This window comes from Centruroides vittatus, unplaced genomic scaffold (genome assembly GCF_030686945.1).
Source record: "Centruroides vittatus isolate TY-2023 unplaced genomic scaffold, ASM3068694v2 contig_1110, whole genome shotgun sequence".
Taxonomy (NCBI): Eukaryota; Metazoa; Arthropoda; class Arachnida; order Scorpiones; family Buthidae; genus Centruroides; species Centruroides vittatus.
In genome coordinates, this window is record NW_027120712.1 from 410452 (window position 1) to 427333 (window position 16882).

The 16882-nt window shown below is 30.8% G+C and overlaps 2 protein-coding genes across 2 annotated transcripts in view; both read right to left on the minus strand.

Annotated features, from left to right (window-relative positions):
* Window positions 1-11443, minus strand: part of LOC136976234 (DNA repair and recombination protein RAD54B-like) — a 41340-nt gene extending 29897 nt beyond the window's left edge. The window contains exons 1-5 of the mRNA XM_067271461.1: window positions 11160-11443; window positions 7457-7791; window positions 7106-7127; window positions 6953-7007; window positions 1540-1627 (exon numbers count right to left, since the gene is read on the minus strand). Coding sequence (XP_067127562.1) covers window positions 1540-1627; window positions 6953-7007; window positions 7106-7127; window positions 7457-7738 — 447 coding nt within the window. The 5' untranslated portion in view covers window positions 7739-7791; window positions 11160-11443. The remainder of the gene's footprint in view (window positions 1-1539; window positions 1628-6952; window positions 7008-7105; window positions 7128-7456; window positions 7792-11159) is intronic.
* Window positions 11444-14937: 3494 nt separating this feature from the next.
* On the minus strand, window positions 14938-16180 carry LOC136976245 (galactoside alpha-(1,2)-fucosyltransferase 2-like). Its single transcript, XM_067271469.1, has one exon. The coding sequence runs from the start codon at window positions 16041-16043 to the stop codon at window positions 14946-14948; it is 1098 nt and encodes a 365-aa protein (XP_067127570.1). The 5' UTR covers window positions 16044-16180; the 3' UTR covers window positions 14938-14945.
* Between the last annotated feature and the right edge of the window lie 702 nt (window positions 16181-16882).

Sequence of the window (16882 nt, forward strand, 5' to 3'; positions counted from 1 at the left end):
ATTTTTTTTTTCTTATTTTACAACATATAAATAATGAATGTGTTAAAACAAAAGAAAAAATATAAGATTTATTTAAATGGCAGAAATGATTAATGACTATGAATATCAAAAAATAAATCATACATTCTTTAAATATGTAAAAAAAACAGAGAAATAAAAGAATTTTTGTAAATACTTTCTTATCATAATAAAAAGTCTATGCATCATAAAATTTTTAATCATTTGCAAATATCTTGTCATTGATCATTTATTTCTCACTCAATTTTAAACAGAAGAGCTATTTAAAATTGTTAATTAAAGTTTAAAATGAAAATGTTTTTTTTTATTATGTGATAAAAATATTTATATAATTTTATAAAATCAAATTTATTAACACATGAATTTGCTTGAATATTAATTTATGAATTTATGTATACACAGTTAGTCAAAAAGTTGGTCCCAGAGTTGCCCTCCAGACAGTAAAGGAGAAATAAAATTGCGTGCATGTCATTGCAAGGAGAAGATTATAATGTCTGTTTGCAGCTACAACTGGTCCAGACACATTTCAGCATGTGTTTTTTTCAATTTGAACAACGTGTAAAATAAGCTTTATGTGCTAATTGGGAAAATTTGCTTCAGATGTTATCAATCCTGCGATAAGTTTATGGTGATACTGCATCAAAAAAAATCTGCAATTTATCAATGATTTAGCTTTATGCTTCCATTCTGTTTTTTTTTTTTTTTTTTTTTTTATTTTTGATATATAACTGGTTCAGACATTGTTATTTTCTAGGAATTATCACATCAACAAACTCCAAAAAAACTAGCCAATCAACAACTTTATTTTACCCAAAATAAAGTCAGTAAAATAAAGCTGTTGATTGGCTATATTTTTGGAATCTGTAGATGTGATAATTCCTAGAAAATAATGGTGTCTCAACTGGTTATGTATTGAAATCTGCAATTTATGATTGGTTTCATGGTTTAAGAAAAGACAGGAAACATTGGAGGATGAGGAGACTGTCCACATACAGAAATGAAGAAATGATTGCCAAAGTATGACAGCTAATTAGTTTTGATCCACAAATGACTATTGTAGAGTTGGAACTAGTGACAGAGAGATAGTTTCTGCACCATGATAATACATAACATCACTCATTGATTGTTATGCAGTGTAGTAATTTCTCACTAACAAAACACTTGTCCAATCATTCTAATCATCGGATGTTACTCTGAATGACTTTTGGCTGTTCCTTACCCTGAAAATAGGTCTCAAGGGAATTAATTTTTCATTAAATCAAATCAAATGCAATGGCTGAACTGAATATTCCAAAAGAAGCTTTCCAGTGGTACTTCTAATAATGTCAGGATCAAGTGAACAAGTGTATGTGTGTGCTGAAAGGGTCTGACTTTGAAGGTGATAAGTAAGTGTTTCCACATGTCATACCATTACAGTGCTATATCACAAATCTGAAAACGTTTTTGATTGTCCATGTATATTTTATACATATATTTGTAATAAGCTAAATATTATAGAATTATAAATATGATAAAACTTACTTCACATTCTTTATTACCAACGATAATAATCTGTCCTTCATTGAGACATTTTGTTTCTTGTATTTTAAATCCTGATCGTTTTCCAATTCTATTTTTATAACGATAAACAAAAATTAATAAAATAAAAATATATTCAAATTTTTATACATACAGAAACCTATTAAATGTAGAAGTTAAATTATTAAACATATTAAAAAACTTAATATACAATGTGTTTCAGAAATATTTGACTGAATTTTACAAGATTAAAGAGGGAGAAAATCCAAATAAAAAGTTGAGAGCTGTTTTTTGATCCGAGCTTAATTAGTAAATTATTAAACATCAAAACATAGTGACTTCATTTCCATTTTTTGTGTCTATGTAATATAATCTAAATAAAATACAGAAATATAACACAGTCTCGTATCACCAATTTTAATAACATATTCTGTAGAAAACGATATTGTACTTATAGTAAAAAATATATATATTGTATTTGAGAACCAAATAGATTTTTAATACATATTATCAATAAAAACCTTAAGCTTAAAAAACAGACAACAGTGTAATGTTTTGAACTTTTTATTGGAGTTTTCCATTTAAAAAGGCTATTGAAATGGCATTTGTAATACTTCTGGAATATAATGGCCGCATAATTACAAATAAAAGTGGCCTATTTATTTCTTGGGAAACTAGAGCAATTTAAATTTAAAATTGCAGAAATTTTAATTTCTTTAAAAATAGACAAAATTCTGTGTCTGAAAATTATTTTAGAAAAGTAGATTGATAAATAGTTTTCCTACATCTTACGAAAATATAAAAGTTTGATTTCTATTGTTAACAGCTTCTGAGATAGTTTGTTATAACTTTGGTCATTAGTGAATGCTTTAAATGATCTTGTACTTTGGTTATTATTTACTAATCATTATATTTTACTTATAACAAAATAATACTTTACGTTTTTCCTACAGATAAAATATAATTCACTGAAAAATATTTCATTGAGTTCAGTTATATGAGAACTATCACCTTTTCTGAAATTTTGCTGATTTTATTAGGGGATAACTAAAATGCAAATAGACTGTAAATTACATCATAAAACACAAATATTTCTTATCAAATTATGAAAAATAAGGGTATCAATTATGTATTGCTGTCATATCAATATCTTATGAAACCGTTCATTATATTAGAGTGTTCAGTCATGCAATATAGATCTATTTGTAAGTGAATAATTTTTACATATACAAAATCATTTCATAAAATAAGCAACTAAAAAAAACAAAAGATGCAGAACCCTAAATATAAACTTTATATAGTTAGCATTGTTGACTAGAGCAGTGTTTTTCAACCAATGGTCCATGGACCGGTGCCAGTCTGCAAAAATTTTCTGCCAGTCCCCGAGAAATTAAGTAAATTACAAATTAGCAGTGGCTATATTTAATGTCGTTTTTTTTGAAAAACATTTTTCAATATTTTATGCGTTTAAATGACAAAAAATTATACAGGGTGGGCCAACGAAAACGAAACGGCCGAGTGTTCGTGTTCGTCCAAGCAAATCACTCGGACAGGTCGATTTTATTCTCGAGGGGACATCTTATGCAATAAAGTTTTTGCGATTCTGAATACAACAGACAACAAAAAATTTTAAAAACTCATTTATTTTGTATTAACTAAACAAACATTTATTTCGAAAAAAATGTTTGTTTAGTTAATATTCAGATTCACAAAAACTTTATTGCATAAGATGCCCCTCGAGAATAAAATCAAACTGTCCGAGCGATTTGCTTGGACGAACACTAGCACTCTGCCGTTTGTTTTGTTGGCCCACCCTGTATATACACCCGCAACTGCCGTAAATTACAGAGCTATAATTTGGATGTAATGATTATACCACGGGAAAGTGTTATGTCTAAGTCGAATAGCAGTCTCATGTTCTCTTATTCTTGTTTCTAATAAATGGCTTGTTTCGCCAATATAAGTTTTTGAATGATTGTTGCCATTAAATTTCCGTTTTCTTCTTTTTTAATTGTCAAATCTTTAATACTTTTATCAATATTGGCTATCATGTCTGTTGTTATATCATTTATGGACATATTATATTCTATTCCTAATGCTAGGAAATATCTTACATATTTAGGTATTTGTATATTAGAATTATTTATGATTAAATTATTTATCCAAGCATTCTTCTCTTTTGGTGTTGGGTATGAAATTAAATTGTAGTTTCATATCTTCTTTATATTTATAATCATTTGCTATTCTTTTATATGGATTATCATTATAATTAGATCTATGTAAGTTTTTTAGAACATCTTAAATGAATGCGTTTTATACTGTTAAAGTGTATAAAGTTTTATAAAATGTTTTAAACTGCAATAATTTATATTTTTATCAGGGCTGCGGAGTGGAGTCATGGAGTTTTGGTTTTGTAGTCGGAGTCGTCAAAAATCCCCCCGACTCCGACTCCTTTTTACTTTCCCAACTTGTTATGTATATAAAAAACAAAAAAGTATTTGAATCATGTCACATTTGACTCTCTGAGATTTTTGCAAATCTATACATTTGGAGATCCTGTAAACCCAAAAAATGTCAAATAAAGGGAAAAATTTGCATGTCCACGCGTGTATGTTGGCATCTAATTTGTTAAATTTCTTTATTCTGTTCTGAACTATTAAACAATATCTCAGAATGAGTAAAGTTTAAGAAACAAAATTTGGCACGGTAACGTGTATATAAAGAGCATTAATGCTATTAAATTTTAGTTCTTTATTAAAGGTCGAAAGGATAGAAACATAGAGGAGGTCATGTGTCATATCTCCAGTGTGGTCAGATTTAATGAATATTTTACCTGTTATTGGCATTCACAATCTTATAATATAATTGAGATGGGTTAATAATAATAATACTGTAATAATAATAATGATGATAAGCTCAAAATTCAAATGGTTAAGAGTTAAAATTTGGTACACAGTTAGGATACATCATAAGAATGTACACTAAGAAGGGATTTTTCGAAATTCCTCTCGCAGGGGGAAGAGGGTTAAAGATTACCCCAAAGAACTCCATTTCTACCGTAGTATTTTAGATGCAGTATTTTGCGTTTTTATGCAACTGGAAAAAATAAATCACATTGACCACTCTTCAAGTTTGGATGTTAAAATGGCAATACTGCACTATCTACACATTATCCAAAATACAACATTGATTGTCACAGCATTATCACCAACCAAGTTTCGGTAGAGCGTTTATTTTCCGCTCTTAAAATTATTAAATATGATTTAAGAGCTTTGGTGAATGCTGACTTAACAGAAGTGATCTTTTTGTAAGGAGTAATTCAGTTTATAACAGAGATGAAAAATAATAAATTAATCAACATGGCAAAATAAGCAACCTTTTTTTTTTACCAGTCTAAATGTTATATTTCTCATTCTTGACTTAGTTTAATGTAACTGTGTACTTATATATTACCCAATATACTCGTATATTATGTACAACATTTTTATTAAACTAATTTGTTTGTATAAGAATGTATTTACTATTTTTATTCATACATGCTTACCAAATACCAATGTCATCATCAAACAAGTCAATAAATGTGAACTTATATATTCAGTAGATGTGTCAGATTTTAATGTTTAATTAATTGTTTTAAATCGTTTTATTTTATATTTTTTTAAAAATAATCAGAATCGTCGTTATTATTACTTTCCTGGCTGTTATACAGTATAGGCCTATAACAAAAGAAAAGAATGACAATCAGTCAAAAAATGACTTTCTCAGATTTTTACTCTTTTGGACTCGGGAAGCCTCGAAACGTAGAGAAGTGCAAACGGGTGTTAGAATGTGTACCAACCGATTTAGTTCAACCATTTCAAGCTTAATAACTTCTGTGTTAAACCATCCGACTCCAATTCAAAATCGTGCCTCCCATCTATTCTAACATTCGTACATACAGAAAAAAAATCCAAATCTTTCGCATATGTCAACATTTCAAACTGCTGAGTTCAAAAATGAAAAAATTTGGGGTGGGATCATTTTTTGATTGATCGCTACACTTTTCCTCTGTTATATATAACAGCCAGAAAAGTAAAAATTATCGTATTTGACTCATTACTTAGAGGAATATTTTAGCTTTGGAATAAAAAAATTTCTAAGTTCTATCATTATTAAAACTATATTTATTGATGCTAATATTCTGAGGTCACATGATGACGTCAGAATTTTCCGGCCTACTTTGTTAACAAGTTCGTCTCTGGTCGGAGTCGGATTGTAAGAAAAAGTCAGAGTCGGAGTCGTATAAAAATCTACCGACTCCACAGCCCTGATTTTTATAATATAGTGAATTGTTATATACACCTATGAAAGATAAAAATATAGAAATAGACTTTTTAATATGTACCCTTATATGATATGTAAGTATTTGTATTGTAGAAATCTTTTTACATGATATTTAAATAATGTCGTGTCCTTTATTACAATTTGTATATTTTTAACAGCACCGAAGAGGGGTTGGAAACTTGAACCAACCCAAAATGCATTTGTAGTTCAAATTTTTTAAAAATAAAACCGTAATTTTCTGACCAAAAAGCTGTGAGATCATCTGCCAAGATAAATTCTTTGGATCAAAAGGATGTTATACATAGAAATTGAATAAACAGCAACCATACTATAGTAAGAAGAATATCAAACATTGAAAGATAAAGCGATCAAATTATTAATTGTTTTTTCGACTTCTTATTTATGTGAGAAGACTTTTCCTGCCATGTCAATAATAAAAACCAAGCAGAGAAATTGAATGGATATAAATGCTGCATTTCATCTCTCAGAAACAAAACTGAAACCAGGAATAACTGATTTGCTAAGAAAGAAGCAACAGCAGACAAGACACTAGTAATGTCATATAAATTTGTATTTCTATTCAATTAGTTAATAAAAATATTATTTAGGTTTAGGTTTTTGTTTCAGTCTTGATAGTTTGCTGGTTTGCAACATAATTCCTTTATTTTTGCTGGTCCGTGAGTGAAAAGGTTGAAAACCATTGGACTTGAGCATGCAGAATAAATTTATAAAATAAGAATTTAACTCCAGTAAGGGTAAAATATACTTTCTATTTAAAACTAATTCTTTAAGTGACCCTGTAATTTATACATCAAAGTTTGTATCTTGAATTATTATTTATTTGTAACCAAATCATCTATTCAATTATTTTAAGAATTTCTTAAATCTATTTATCTAATAAATACTATCAATCTTTCATTTTATATTTGTTTTCTTTTTGTTTATTTTTTAAGCAAATCTTGTATCTGAACTGTTCTAAAGATGAAAAAAAAGTACTCCATAATTATTAGTATTATTATTAGAAAATTATTTAATTGTAAATCATTAATAGGTAACATTTAATTAATAAATAAATAAAATTGAAAATACATACTCTTTTCCATCAAGATCAAATAATATAACCGTTCGTTCATAAACTTTCATTACAGCTGTAACAAAAAGTTTCATAATCTAAATATTTTAAATTAACTATATTATTTTAATCAGTTTCTACAAAAAAATTCATAAAAATAAAATTTTAACATACCATCTCCTTCCCACTTCTTATGCTGAAAGAGAAAAAACATTAAAATTAATTTTAAATTAATAAATTAATGATCATGTTAAAATTACTATGCTTTTAAGTGCACACCTGTGGTGGCATATAACCGAGAAAAAAATTTTAGAACAAAAATAAAACTTGTATAACCCACTATACTCTACCCCTCACAATATTGGCTGCTCTAAAGGTACAATTTAAAAACTGCATAAAGCCCACCCCAATGCATTATCCATACCCAGTTTCAAGTTTCTTTTAAACAAAGATAATCTGTGGTTGATACACACAAAAATATATTACAGTATGTTGAGAGAATTTAAATTTTAAACTTTCTATTACCTTCTTTTTTGATAATTTACACCACATGACATTAAAATATTTTGGAAAAGAATTATCATCATCATTTTCAACATCAATTCTCTTTTCGTTCATACTTGACTTTTCTATATTTAATTTCTCTGCATCGAAGTCATCAAGGCACGATGTTATAATTTTACTTTTAAAATCATTCCCGTCGGGTTTTGACTGTTCTTCGGAAAAATTATTATGAAGAAAATTATCTTCTTTTTGTTCTTTTATTTCTGATGTTGATTTCGATAAAAGCTTAAGCACATCTGACATTGACCTTGTTTGTTCATAATTCGCTTGACTTTTCTGTTTAGCCTGAAATTACACTAACATTTTTAATGTTTATCTTGTATAAATACTAACTTTTAAAAAATTTTAATAAGGAATAAAGTTTCTAAAAAATTATGCTTACAGTTATGATTATATTTTTGAAATTATAACTTTAAATGAAATTATATTGCATACGCATTAAATAAATTATGAGTTTAACCTGTTACAAATTTAAAACTAGGTAATATCATAATAGTCACATAAGAAAATAAATAAAATCAATTAAAGATAAAGAATGTAAATATATAACTAATATTTATATTTTGTTAAGGTGCTATGAAAAACTTACAATAAAAAAAGTCTGTCCAGAACAATCAAGTCTGAATTTTCTTATACAGGATTTGCAAAAAAAGCGTTCTTCCTGGAAATGGGTGATAGAACTCGTTGAGATAAGCAAAAAAGTACACTAACATATTTGCAAATTTGCAGTAGTTACCAAAATATTCAAGTTTAAAAGTTTGCCAAACAATGCCAGAATGGGCTGCCATTACAGACTTGCCAACTGTTGACCTACAACTGAAAATGGAAGGATAGATTGAAAAGCAATCACAAAAGCCTCATCATTGCAGTTTTCTTCTTCCCTCTAAACTGGCAACACTAAAAATCTAAAATAACCTGGAGATGTCTTTTTATCGAAAGTTTTTGTGCAAAATAAAGTGGAATCTATTGCATTTTTTTTCTTGTTTTAAAACATTGTTTAGTTCAACAAATCTTTATACTTTAAAATGACAGTTTAAATAGTGATAACTGTAGCATAATTCCTGAAAAAAAGTGGCTTCAAATTTGTAGCTTTAACCTCAAATATTTTGGTAACTTTCGAATTTACAAATATGTTACCCCTACATTTTTTTGCTTATTTTGATGAGTTCTATCACCCATTTCCAGGAATAACACTTCATTTGCAACACCCTGTACAAAAGTGTAAATAATATCACCAATTGAAAATCTATGATATACACTAAAAGTAACATTATTTTGAAATCAATATCATTATTGATGGTGTCTAAATTTAAGTCAAAAACAGAAATACAAAAAACTAAAGGAGAAAAACGTATTTAGTTTCAATGAGAATCAATTTAAAAATTACATGTTTATAATCAAGACTCATTATGCTGTCTTAATATTCTGCAAGTAATGAATAAATGGCTTAATGATTTGCATTGGAACAACTATGGCAGGTTTAATATCATTAGGATGGTGGACTAGCTCAATCTCAGGTGAGCGTGTCGGTGGCTCGGAAAATGGTTAAACAAGCAGCCGATAGGACAATGAGGTCCTGTTCCATGGACACTACATTCTCTGGATACCACTGGATTTTTTCTTGTGAAATCACCTGAAAGCACCAGTTTACAATGTGCATCTAAAAATGCTATATGATTTTGGAAAGATGCAGAGATGAATACAAGAGACTTTCAGAATGGCAACACCAGATATGTTGTGTGTCATCTGTAACACTGTTCTCAACTGTCTACACTTTTATATTGTTACTAAAAGTAGCCATTTTGAGTATGTATTACAGCAAAATAAAACTGACTAGTTTTGTATTGATTTATGCATTATTGGATTTTATTCTTCACAGTCAGATTCTTTGTATGCTAGTTAAATCTTTTCAAATAACTCCCTTGTTATCCTTGTGTTTGGGAGAAACAGGAAAAGTTATATTCTGTCTCAAGACTATTGACAAAGAGAGGGTCAGATGTTTAGGTCTCTGATACGAAAGAAATTTGATGAGCACATAACCCTTAACACAAAGAGCTCACTTCTCAAGCATTTCCAAAAAAAATGGGCCTCTGAAAATCAAGTGTTTAGCTTATAAGACTTTGCAAGTTTTACATTTTCTCGAGTGGTGAGTCAAGTGGACAAGATGAAGCACTGGAGCAACCTGATGCAAGTTCAAGACTTTGCAATTTTACTGTTTCTTTGTAACATAATTACTTTACTGTATCATTATCATTACTGTTATTATTCTGCTATAGCATTTTTATTTTTTTCATTTATATAGGCTATGTCACCCTAGTTTCATAACAAACTTGTCTCTTCTGTCCATGCACAGTAATGTCTGAAGCTTATTTGTTCATGGTGACACAGTACTGCATATGTATTTTTAATTAAACTTCCAACTTTATGCATCCACTTTAATTTATTTTATAAGCTTTAAACATAAAGAATAAGAATAGTAATAATAATGCTAACGATATGGTAAAATAATATAATTACGTTATACATAAAAAACAATAAAATTGCAAAGTTTTAAACCTACATCACATTGCTCCAGTGTCTAGCATCTTGTCCATTTGGCTTTTACCACTCTGAGAAAAACAGCAAACTTCCAGTCTTATAAGCTAAACACTCAATTTTCACAGGTGCATTTTTTCAGAATGCTTGAAGTGGGTCTCATTATTTGGATGAGGAGCTCTGCATTAAAGGGTACACACTCACCAAGTTTCGTTCAAATCAGAGAACCAAATGTCCAACCCTCTCCTCACAAATGATTTATACACTTCTTTTCTGCATTATTTCTAAACATTGTAATGGAATAATACATCATATGAATATCCAGGATTTTGAGAATACGGGTGCTATTCAAGGCAGGTGCTCTGTCATTTTTTGGAGATAATTACTCAATTACCTTTGAATTACATTTAACCACCTAATCTTACATAATTGAATTTGTGCAATGTGTGTTACATTTATTTTTACATAAAGTAACAAAACTAACTACACCTTAATCAAATGTGATTAGTTACATTGTATATGTGATACAACGTATATATTTATTTATAAAGTTATATTTAAGTTATACATAGTTACTTGATTTTGATTACATTACTATTCGAGTACAAAACTGTAAAGTAGCGTAAAGCACCCTTTCTGAGGCCAGACCACACAGAGATCGCCGCCAAGCAATTTATCTCGTTGAGTCACATAATACATAAAATTATCCCTAGCCATCCTTTGAGAAATTAACACCCATCCTACAAATCTATCTATAAATACAAGCAAGATTACATAGACCAGTGCTTCTCAAAGTGGGCAATAGGAATATAGGAGGCGACAAGCTGTCACTTCCTATAGCCGTTCTGCACACACAGAACAGGGAGCATTACTACTAATGGTCACAATCAAAGGGGTCAGCGATCCAAAAAGTTCAAGAAACGCCGACACATGTGAATAAATCTTGTAAACGTGAGCATTTACACATTTGTCTAAAATTCTAATTATTGTAGCAGCAACAGCACAAATAAAATCAGACGCATTCCTAATCATAATTAATAAAAATAGATAATTACATCAAGTTTGATAATTGTTTTTCAAATGAATTCAAATAACTGAAAATAAATCAAATGATTAAAGTCTACCTCACGTTCTTTTCCACTGTTAATTACATTGGAATTGAGCGAATGATTAACTGACTCTGTCAATATTTCGGTAAATGGCATCTTGTTTTGTTGTTTTATCGCGAACGGCGCCTTGAAACAAGGCTTTTTATATGAGGATTCTCGTTGACTGGGAGCGGCTGAACGTCTCATTTCCCCTTGTTAAAATATAATTAAAGCTTATATTACTGATAATTTGTGAAAATAATTAATTTGGTAATAACTTTTGTCTCTTTTTCTTAATGTTACACTCTTTAACTATCTAAAACACTTGTAGCATTTCAATTTCAACCGGCTTCCCGCGCCAGGGATTATTTCGGCGATCAGCGCCGCCTAACTTGTATTCAGGTCAGTGCGCGTGACGTCACAGAGGTATAGTACTAGTTTATATGGAGATCGGTTTTTGGTTATACGGAAGAAAAGTAAAAAAAGTAATGCCAGCTTCTAGCAAGGACTGTTACAAATAAATCGTTTATGGCACTTTGATATATGTTGCCCCACAAAAATTCTTTGTGTTTTGGAAATGTCTATCAAACATGTTTCTAAAAAATTTAAGAAACAACGTTTCGTGTACAAGTAATTCGCTACCTAATTTATTTTCCCCATTCGTAACACTTTTGACGTAAAACTATGTCCTTTACCGAATCTGTGCGAGTAGTACGATACAGGTACTTACGGAGTTTCGGATGTACCAAAAGGAGAAAGTTTGAAACGCTTACCGCACGGAAACTATAAAAGCTATATTATTGATTTATTTATAGTTGGATAGAGAATAGATATCGCTTTCTAACAATACGTAAACTTGTTGCAGTGATACGTGAGAAATGGAGTGAACGCGATGAAAATGGCCGTCTTTACCTGCCTCGGCACACACCGCGCTATAAAATCAGGACCGATTGCATCAGTGTGACATGAGATACATAAGCAAACAATATCTCATTCTGTAGCCTTAACGAAGACTGACAGAGGGTTGAATATACAAAATTAAGTATGTATAATTAGATATTCTCGCGGAAAGTTTATTAAAATAAGTTTATTACAGCTGAACGTAATATTATCAAAATATCACTTCAAAAAATATTTTGAAATCCCAAAATTACTTGCACCCAGCCCCCGGGCCTCTTTCCGGAGAAAGCTGTTCTGAATACAATTGCCCATGTGCAAATACAGTCAAACCTGTTTTTATGCGGGGGATAGGGACCGCATTAAAAAAAACGCATTAAAAAAAATCTCACGAAACTTCACGAATGGCTGTAAATAATAGTTTTCGCAACACAATTAAAAAATAATTTTTTTATGCGGTCAACAGGGACCGCATAAAAAAAGTCTCACATAGAAAATAACTCAAAACCGTACGAAATAGAATTTATTGACAACAGATGTCAGCACTTGACTGCATCGTCTGGTCTATCGTCTGTTTTACATATTTTTGTCCAGGTGGTGTTTTGTTGACTTAAAAAGTAAATTATTTCATTTTTCGCATATTCATGCAATAATATTACTATAATAAGTGCATTTATGCTATAATAAGTTTATTTAGCTATAATAAGTCAACGTGAGACATGACGAAGACTAGTCGCACGAGACTAGTCGCCAACTATACCGCACAAATTAAAAATTCGCATTAAAAAATCGCACAAATAAAAATCGCACATAAAAAGAGCGCATAAAAACAGGTTTGACTGTACTTAATTAATTATCTAATAGTTATGCCAACTGATAGTCAGATTAACTAAACAGGTAGTAGATCGCAATTTCAAGCCTAACCAACCGGCTGGCAACAGAAAGTTCCTCGGGTTTTCCTCACTTTTGTAACACTTAAATCTCTGTAAATTTATTATGGTAAGAAATTATCTGCGCACAAATCTCGCTCGTATTTCAGTATTGCTAACTCTTAACTAAGATCATCAATTAAAGATCTTCGTGCTCGTCGTATATTTCATCACACTTGCAATACAGCAGCCGGTGATTTTTTTTTTTGTTTTGTTTTGTTTATGGAGGGCCGTTTTAATCTTACCCAGCCCATCGTCGGTTTCTCAAGATTCACAATTTGGGCAACCGGACTGTCTTGATACACCAGGTACAGATCGCCTCGGGTTCTTCAACAGCCCGAAATCGATGTCAGAGCGGTAGACTGAGGTCTTAACAGCTCAAACATCCGGCCGTCACTTTGTTATACCAGGTGTTAAAAGTATAACAAGTAGCGACACTTCCATATAAACAGTTTCTTATTCTACGCAGGATACTTGCATATAAATTGTTTTTAGTTGGTCTGCAACGTACCCATATCTCTTACACAATATATTATTTCGGTAAGAAATTGACACCATTTTGTTCACGATGCGATTCAGGATCTAAATAGCCAATTATTTCTAACACGATTGGATTTCAACAAATCTAATCGAACTTGGGCCAAAGGATATACATATAACAAATAGGAAAGATGATTGGGAGGCCGACAAAGTCTCGCTTGGAACGACTCAGGGCCGGTTTTGGTAGGTACGCAGTGCGTGCATGCACGCTGGCGGACGATAGTGCACTAAAAAATGTAATTTTTCATACTGTAAATATAATAATCAACTGGCTCATGCCAATCGTTATCTAACACCTTTCGGGGGAGAACTTTTTGAATGATGTATAGTTAATCGGGACATGCCGCCCCTCCGCTTTCTATATTTGGTCTCGAGTTTCATGTATCGAACTCCGTTCCCGAGATTAAGGAAGGGCAGTCATACGAACGGACGACTGTGAGAATTTATAGGTCTACAATTTTTTCAAATTGCAGCCCAATTTAAATAAACGAAGAGATGCGTTGTTAATTTAAATAAATTTTTATATACAACATATTCATATACTAAAGAAAAATTTTATTTTAATTTGCAGCCTTGTATTTCATGGCGGCGCAGAACGGCGCCTATTATCAACCGGGAGGTTTGATTTGAATAAAATTAAAACTAATTTTAATGGATTTTTTTAATCCCTGTCAACTACATGAAACGCTCTCATGGGTTTTGAATTTACTCGCGATCAGCATTGATAGGGGCAGTCAAATACGTGTAGCACGCAGGCAGCCGTATTATAAAGGTTTTTCCGTATTTTTAATATTAACTTTATCCAGTTTGATGTTGCATTAATACGATAAACCCGCAACCCCGACGGCGACCGAGGAATCTTTCCGAAAAGCCAAATAATATTGGGCGAAATCCTAAGAATTTGATTTATTTCATGCCATGGCCGAAAATGGATGAAAAAGATGTTTATTCAAACGAATTTCGAGCGATTTTCGGAGATGGTCGTGCCTCGAGACGTAGAATTGAAAAAGATCTCCACGTTGGACATTCTGCCCCAACAACACAGTAAAATATTTATTAAAAACATTGCACATACAATAGCTTAATGCGAAAACTGTATAGAATATATCTTGGAAAATACAACTTACATTGGCTTTTGCAATACTTTTAACAAATATTGCACGTATATTTAGTCTCTTAATCTTACAAAATATTTCAATCTCATAACATTTACAATAAATTTAATTTTCCATAAAATGTTTAAATTCAAAATTTAACAAATTCATGATTTATCCATAAATATTTGAGTTCATTTGTCAAATTTCTTATATATACAGTAATTTATATAATAATCTCATATTTATATAATTAGAAAATATATTTAATTGTTAGAATGAAAATGAACTCAAATATTTATGGATAAATCATGTATCCATAAATATCATGTTAAATTCCATGTCTCAATTTGTTATTACTTTGATTTCAACTATACCATAACCAATCCCAAAATATTTGATACCAAGGCAAATCGCACTGTTTATCCTCGTCTTCAAACCTATTTAAAACTTTAGCATTCTTAGCAGTAATATCGATCCATTCAGGCAGATAAGTTTTATTATAAGGCAAGTGATCCGTTAAGAACGTTGAATTTGGCATTAAATATTCTGCGAAATAAACAGTCTCACCACCCGCCAAATAAGCTCCCCAAAAGCCAAATGAGCCATAAGTTATAATTGTGTGATTGCACTGAGATAGAAGAGCCAAATCATAAGCTGCTTCAGGAGGAGTTGGTGCGACCACTACATCAGACCACTTAGTTAGATATTTACGACACCATCTTCGATCATCGCTAACTACTATGAAGATCACATTACTATATTTACTACGAAAATATTTGAAAGCTTCGTTAAAATAGAGTAAATTTACTTTTCGTCCGCTGTATTTTTTTAACCACTTGCAATAATCCGTTCTTCTCACATGAACACCAACAAAGATTGTTTTCGGATTCTGTTCTCTCAAAGTTGAAAGAAATGTTTGAACATAAGACACTAAAAATTCCTTAAATTGAAATTCGCTGCGAATTATATTTCTTATATGATCAAAAAACGTATATGAATTGGGAAATCCATATCCACTTAGTACATTTTTATCCGTTGGGATGTGACTATCTTCAGGACGAAAATACGGAGCTAATGGATAATGTCGCCTGTTATTTTCTGGAATTTCTTGAATTTCTGCAGCACTTACATAAAAATAAGGTCGGAGGTGAATCATATTACAATGTTGCGCATATGGTGTACGATTATTTAGTTTAGATAATCCCAGTAAAGCTGCGTATGTTGACATTTGATTACCTAATCTGCCAGGATTACAGTATATGGTCAAGAGGGAAGGATCTTGAAAGGCATCTTGTTTAATATGATACCATTGATGCCAGTTGTTAGTCGAATGTACAAATAACCATCCGACAAACAACAAACCCGTAATAAATGCAGTAGTTAACAAACGTGAATGACGGGAAGAAAACTTCCTTGTCGTTTTAAAAATTCTTGCGAGTAGTGATGGATAGGAACCGTGCATCGCAGTCAAAACACGCTTTAAAACATTTGATAAAATTTACTAGAACTTGGAAATAACACAAGAAAGTGAACAAATTTGCGAAGGAGAAACATACCATTCTACTAGACGAGATAAATTTCTTAACTACACTCGCTACGACCAATGTCAAGATGGACTCCTTTGATCATATTATGCAATTATTATTAAAATTTTTAATAATTTGGAACTGGAGGAAAAGTTTAGTAAGATTAAGTTTAGTAAGAGATGGCGCCTAACGCCAAGCTCTAGTGCCAAATTGTCATATTAATTATTTTATTTATTATAGCCGACTCTAGCCCGATAATTCGGCTTTGGTGGTTGTATACCTTTGTAACGGGTTAGTCGTTATTATTTATATTCTGCATTTACATTACAATCAAATTGTCATTACAATTTGATGCACTCAGCATGAACTTCACATTATTCATTACGTACTTTTCTATTTGTCTTAAAAGACAAATATTCTTAATGTATATATTTGTAATAGTTCTTAAATTCTTAAATAAATCTGAACTCAGAATTTTCTGAAAAGTACAGTACGTAATGAATAATGTGAAGTTCATGCTGAGTGCATCAAATTGTAATGACAATTTGATTGTAATGTAAATGCAGAAGATAATTTATTTGTCAAATTCCGAACACAATAAAATGATTGAAGCAAAATTAAAAAAAAAAAAATTATAAATTAATTTTAAAAAATAAAATTGATTTTTTTGTAATTCGAATTTTTACGTAATTCGAACATTGTTGACGCGTCATTTAACGTTTGTTCGAAAAACGTCACGCATGACGATTCGCAGTTCGATTGTGTTTGTGGTCAG

Bases quoted from the DNA above. Each gene is read 5' to 3' on its own strand.
- LOC136976245 (XM_067271469.1), bottom strand. From the start codon at position 16,043: ATGCACGGTTCCTATCCATCACTACTCGCAAGAATTTTTAAAACGACA.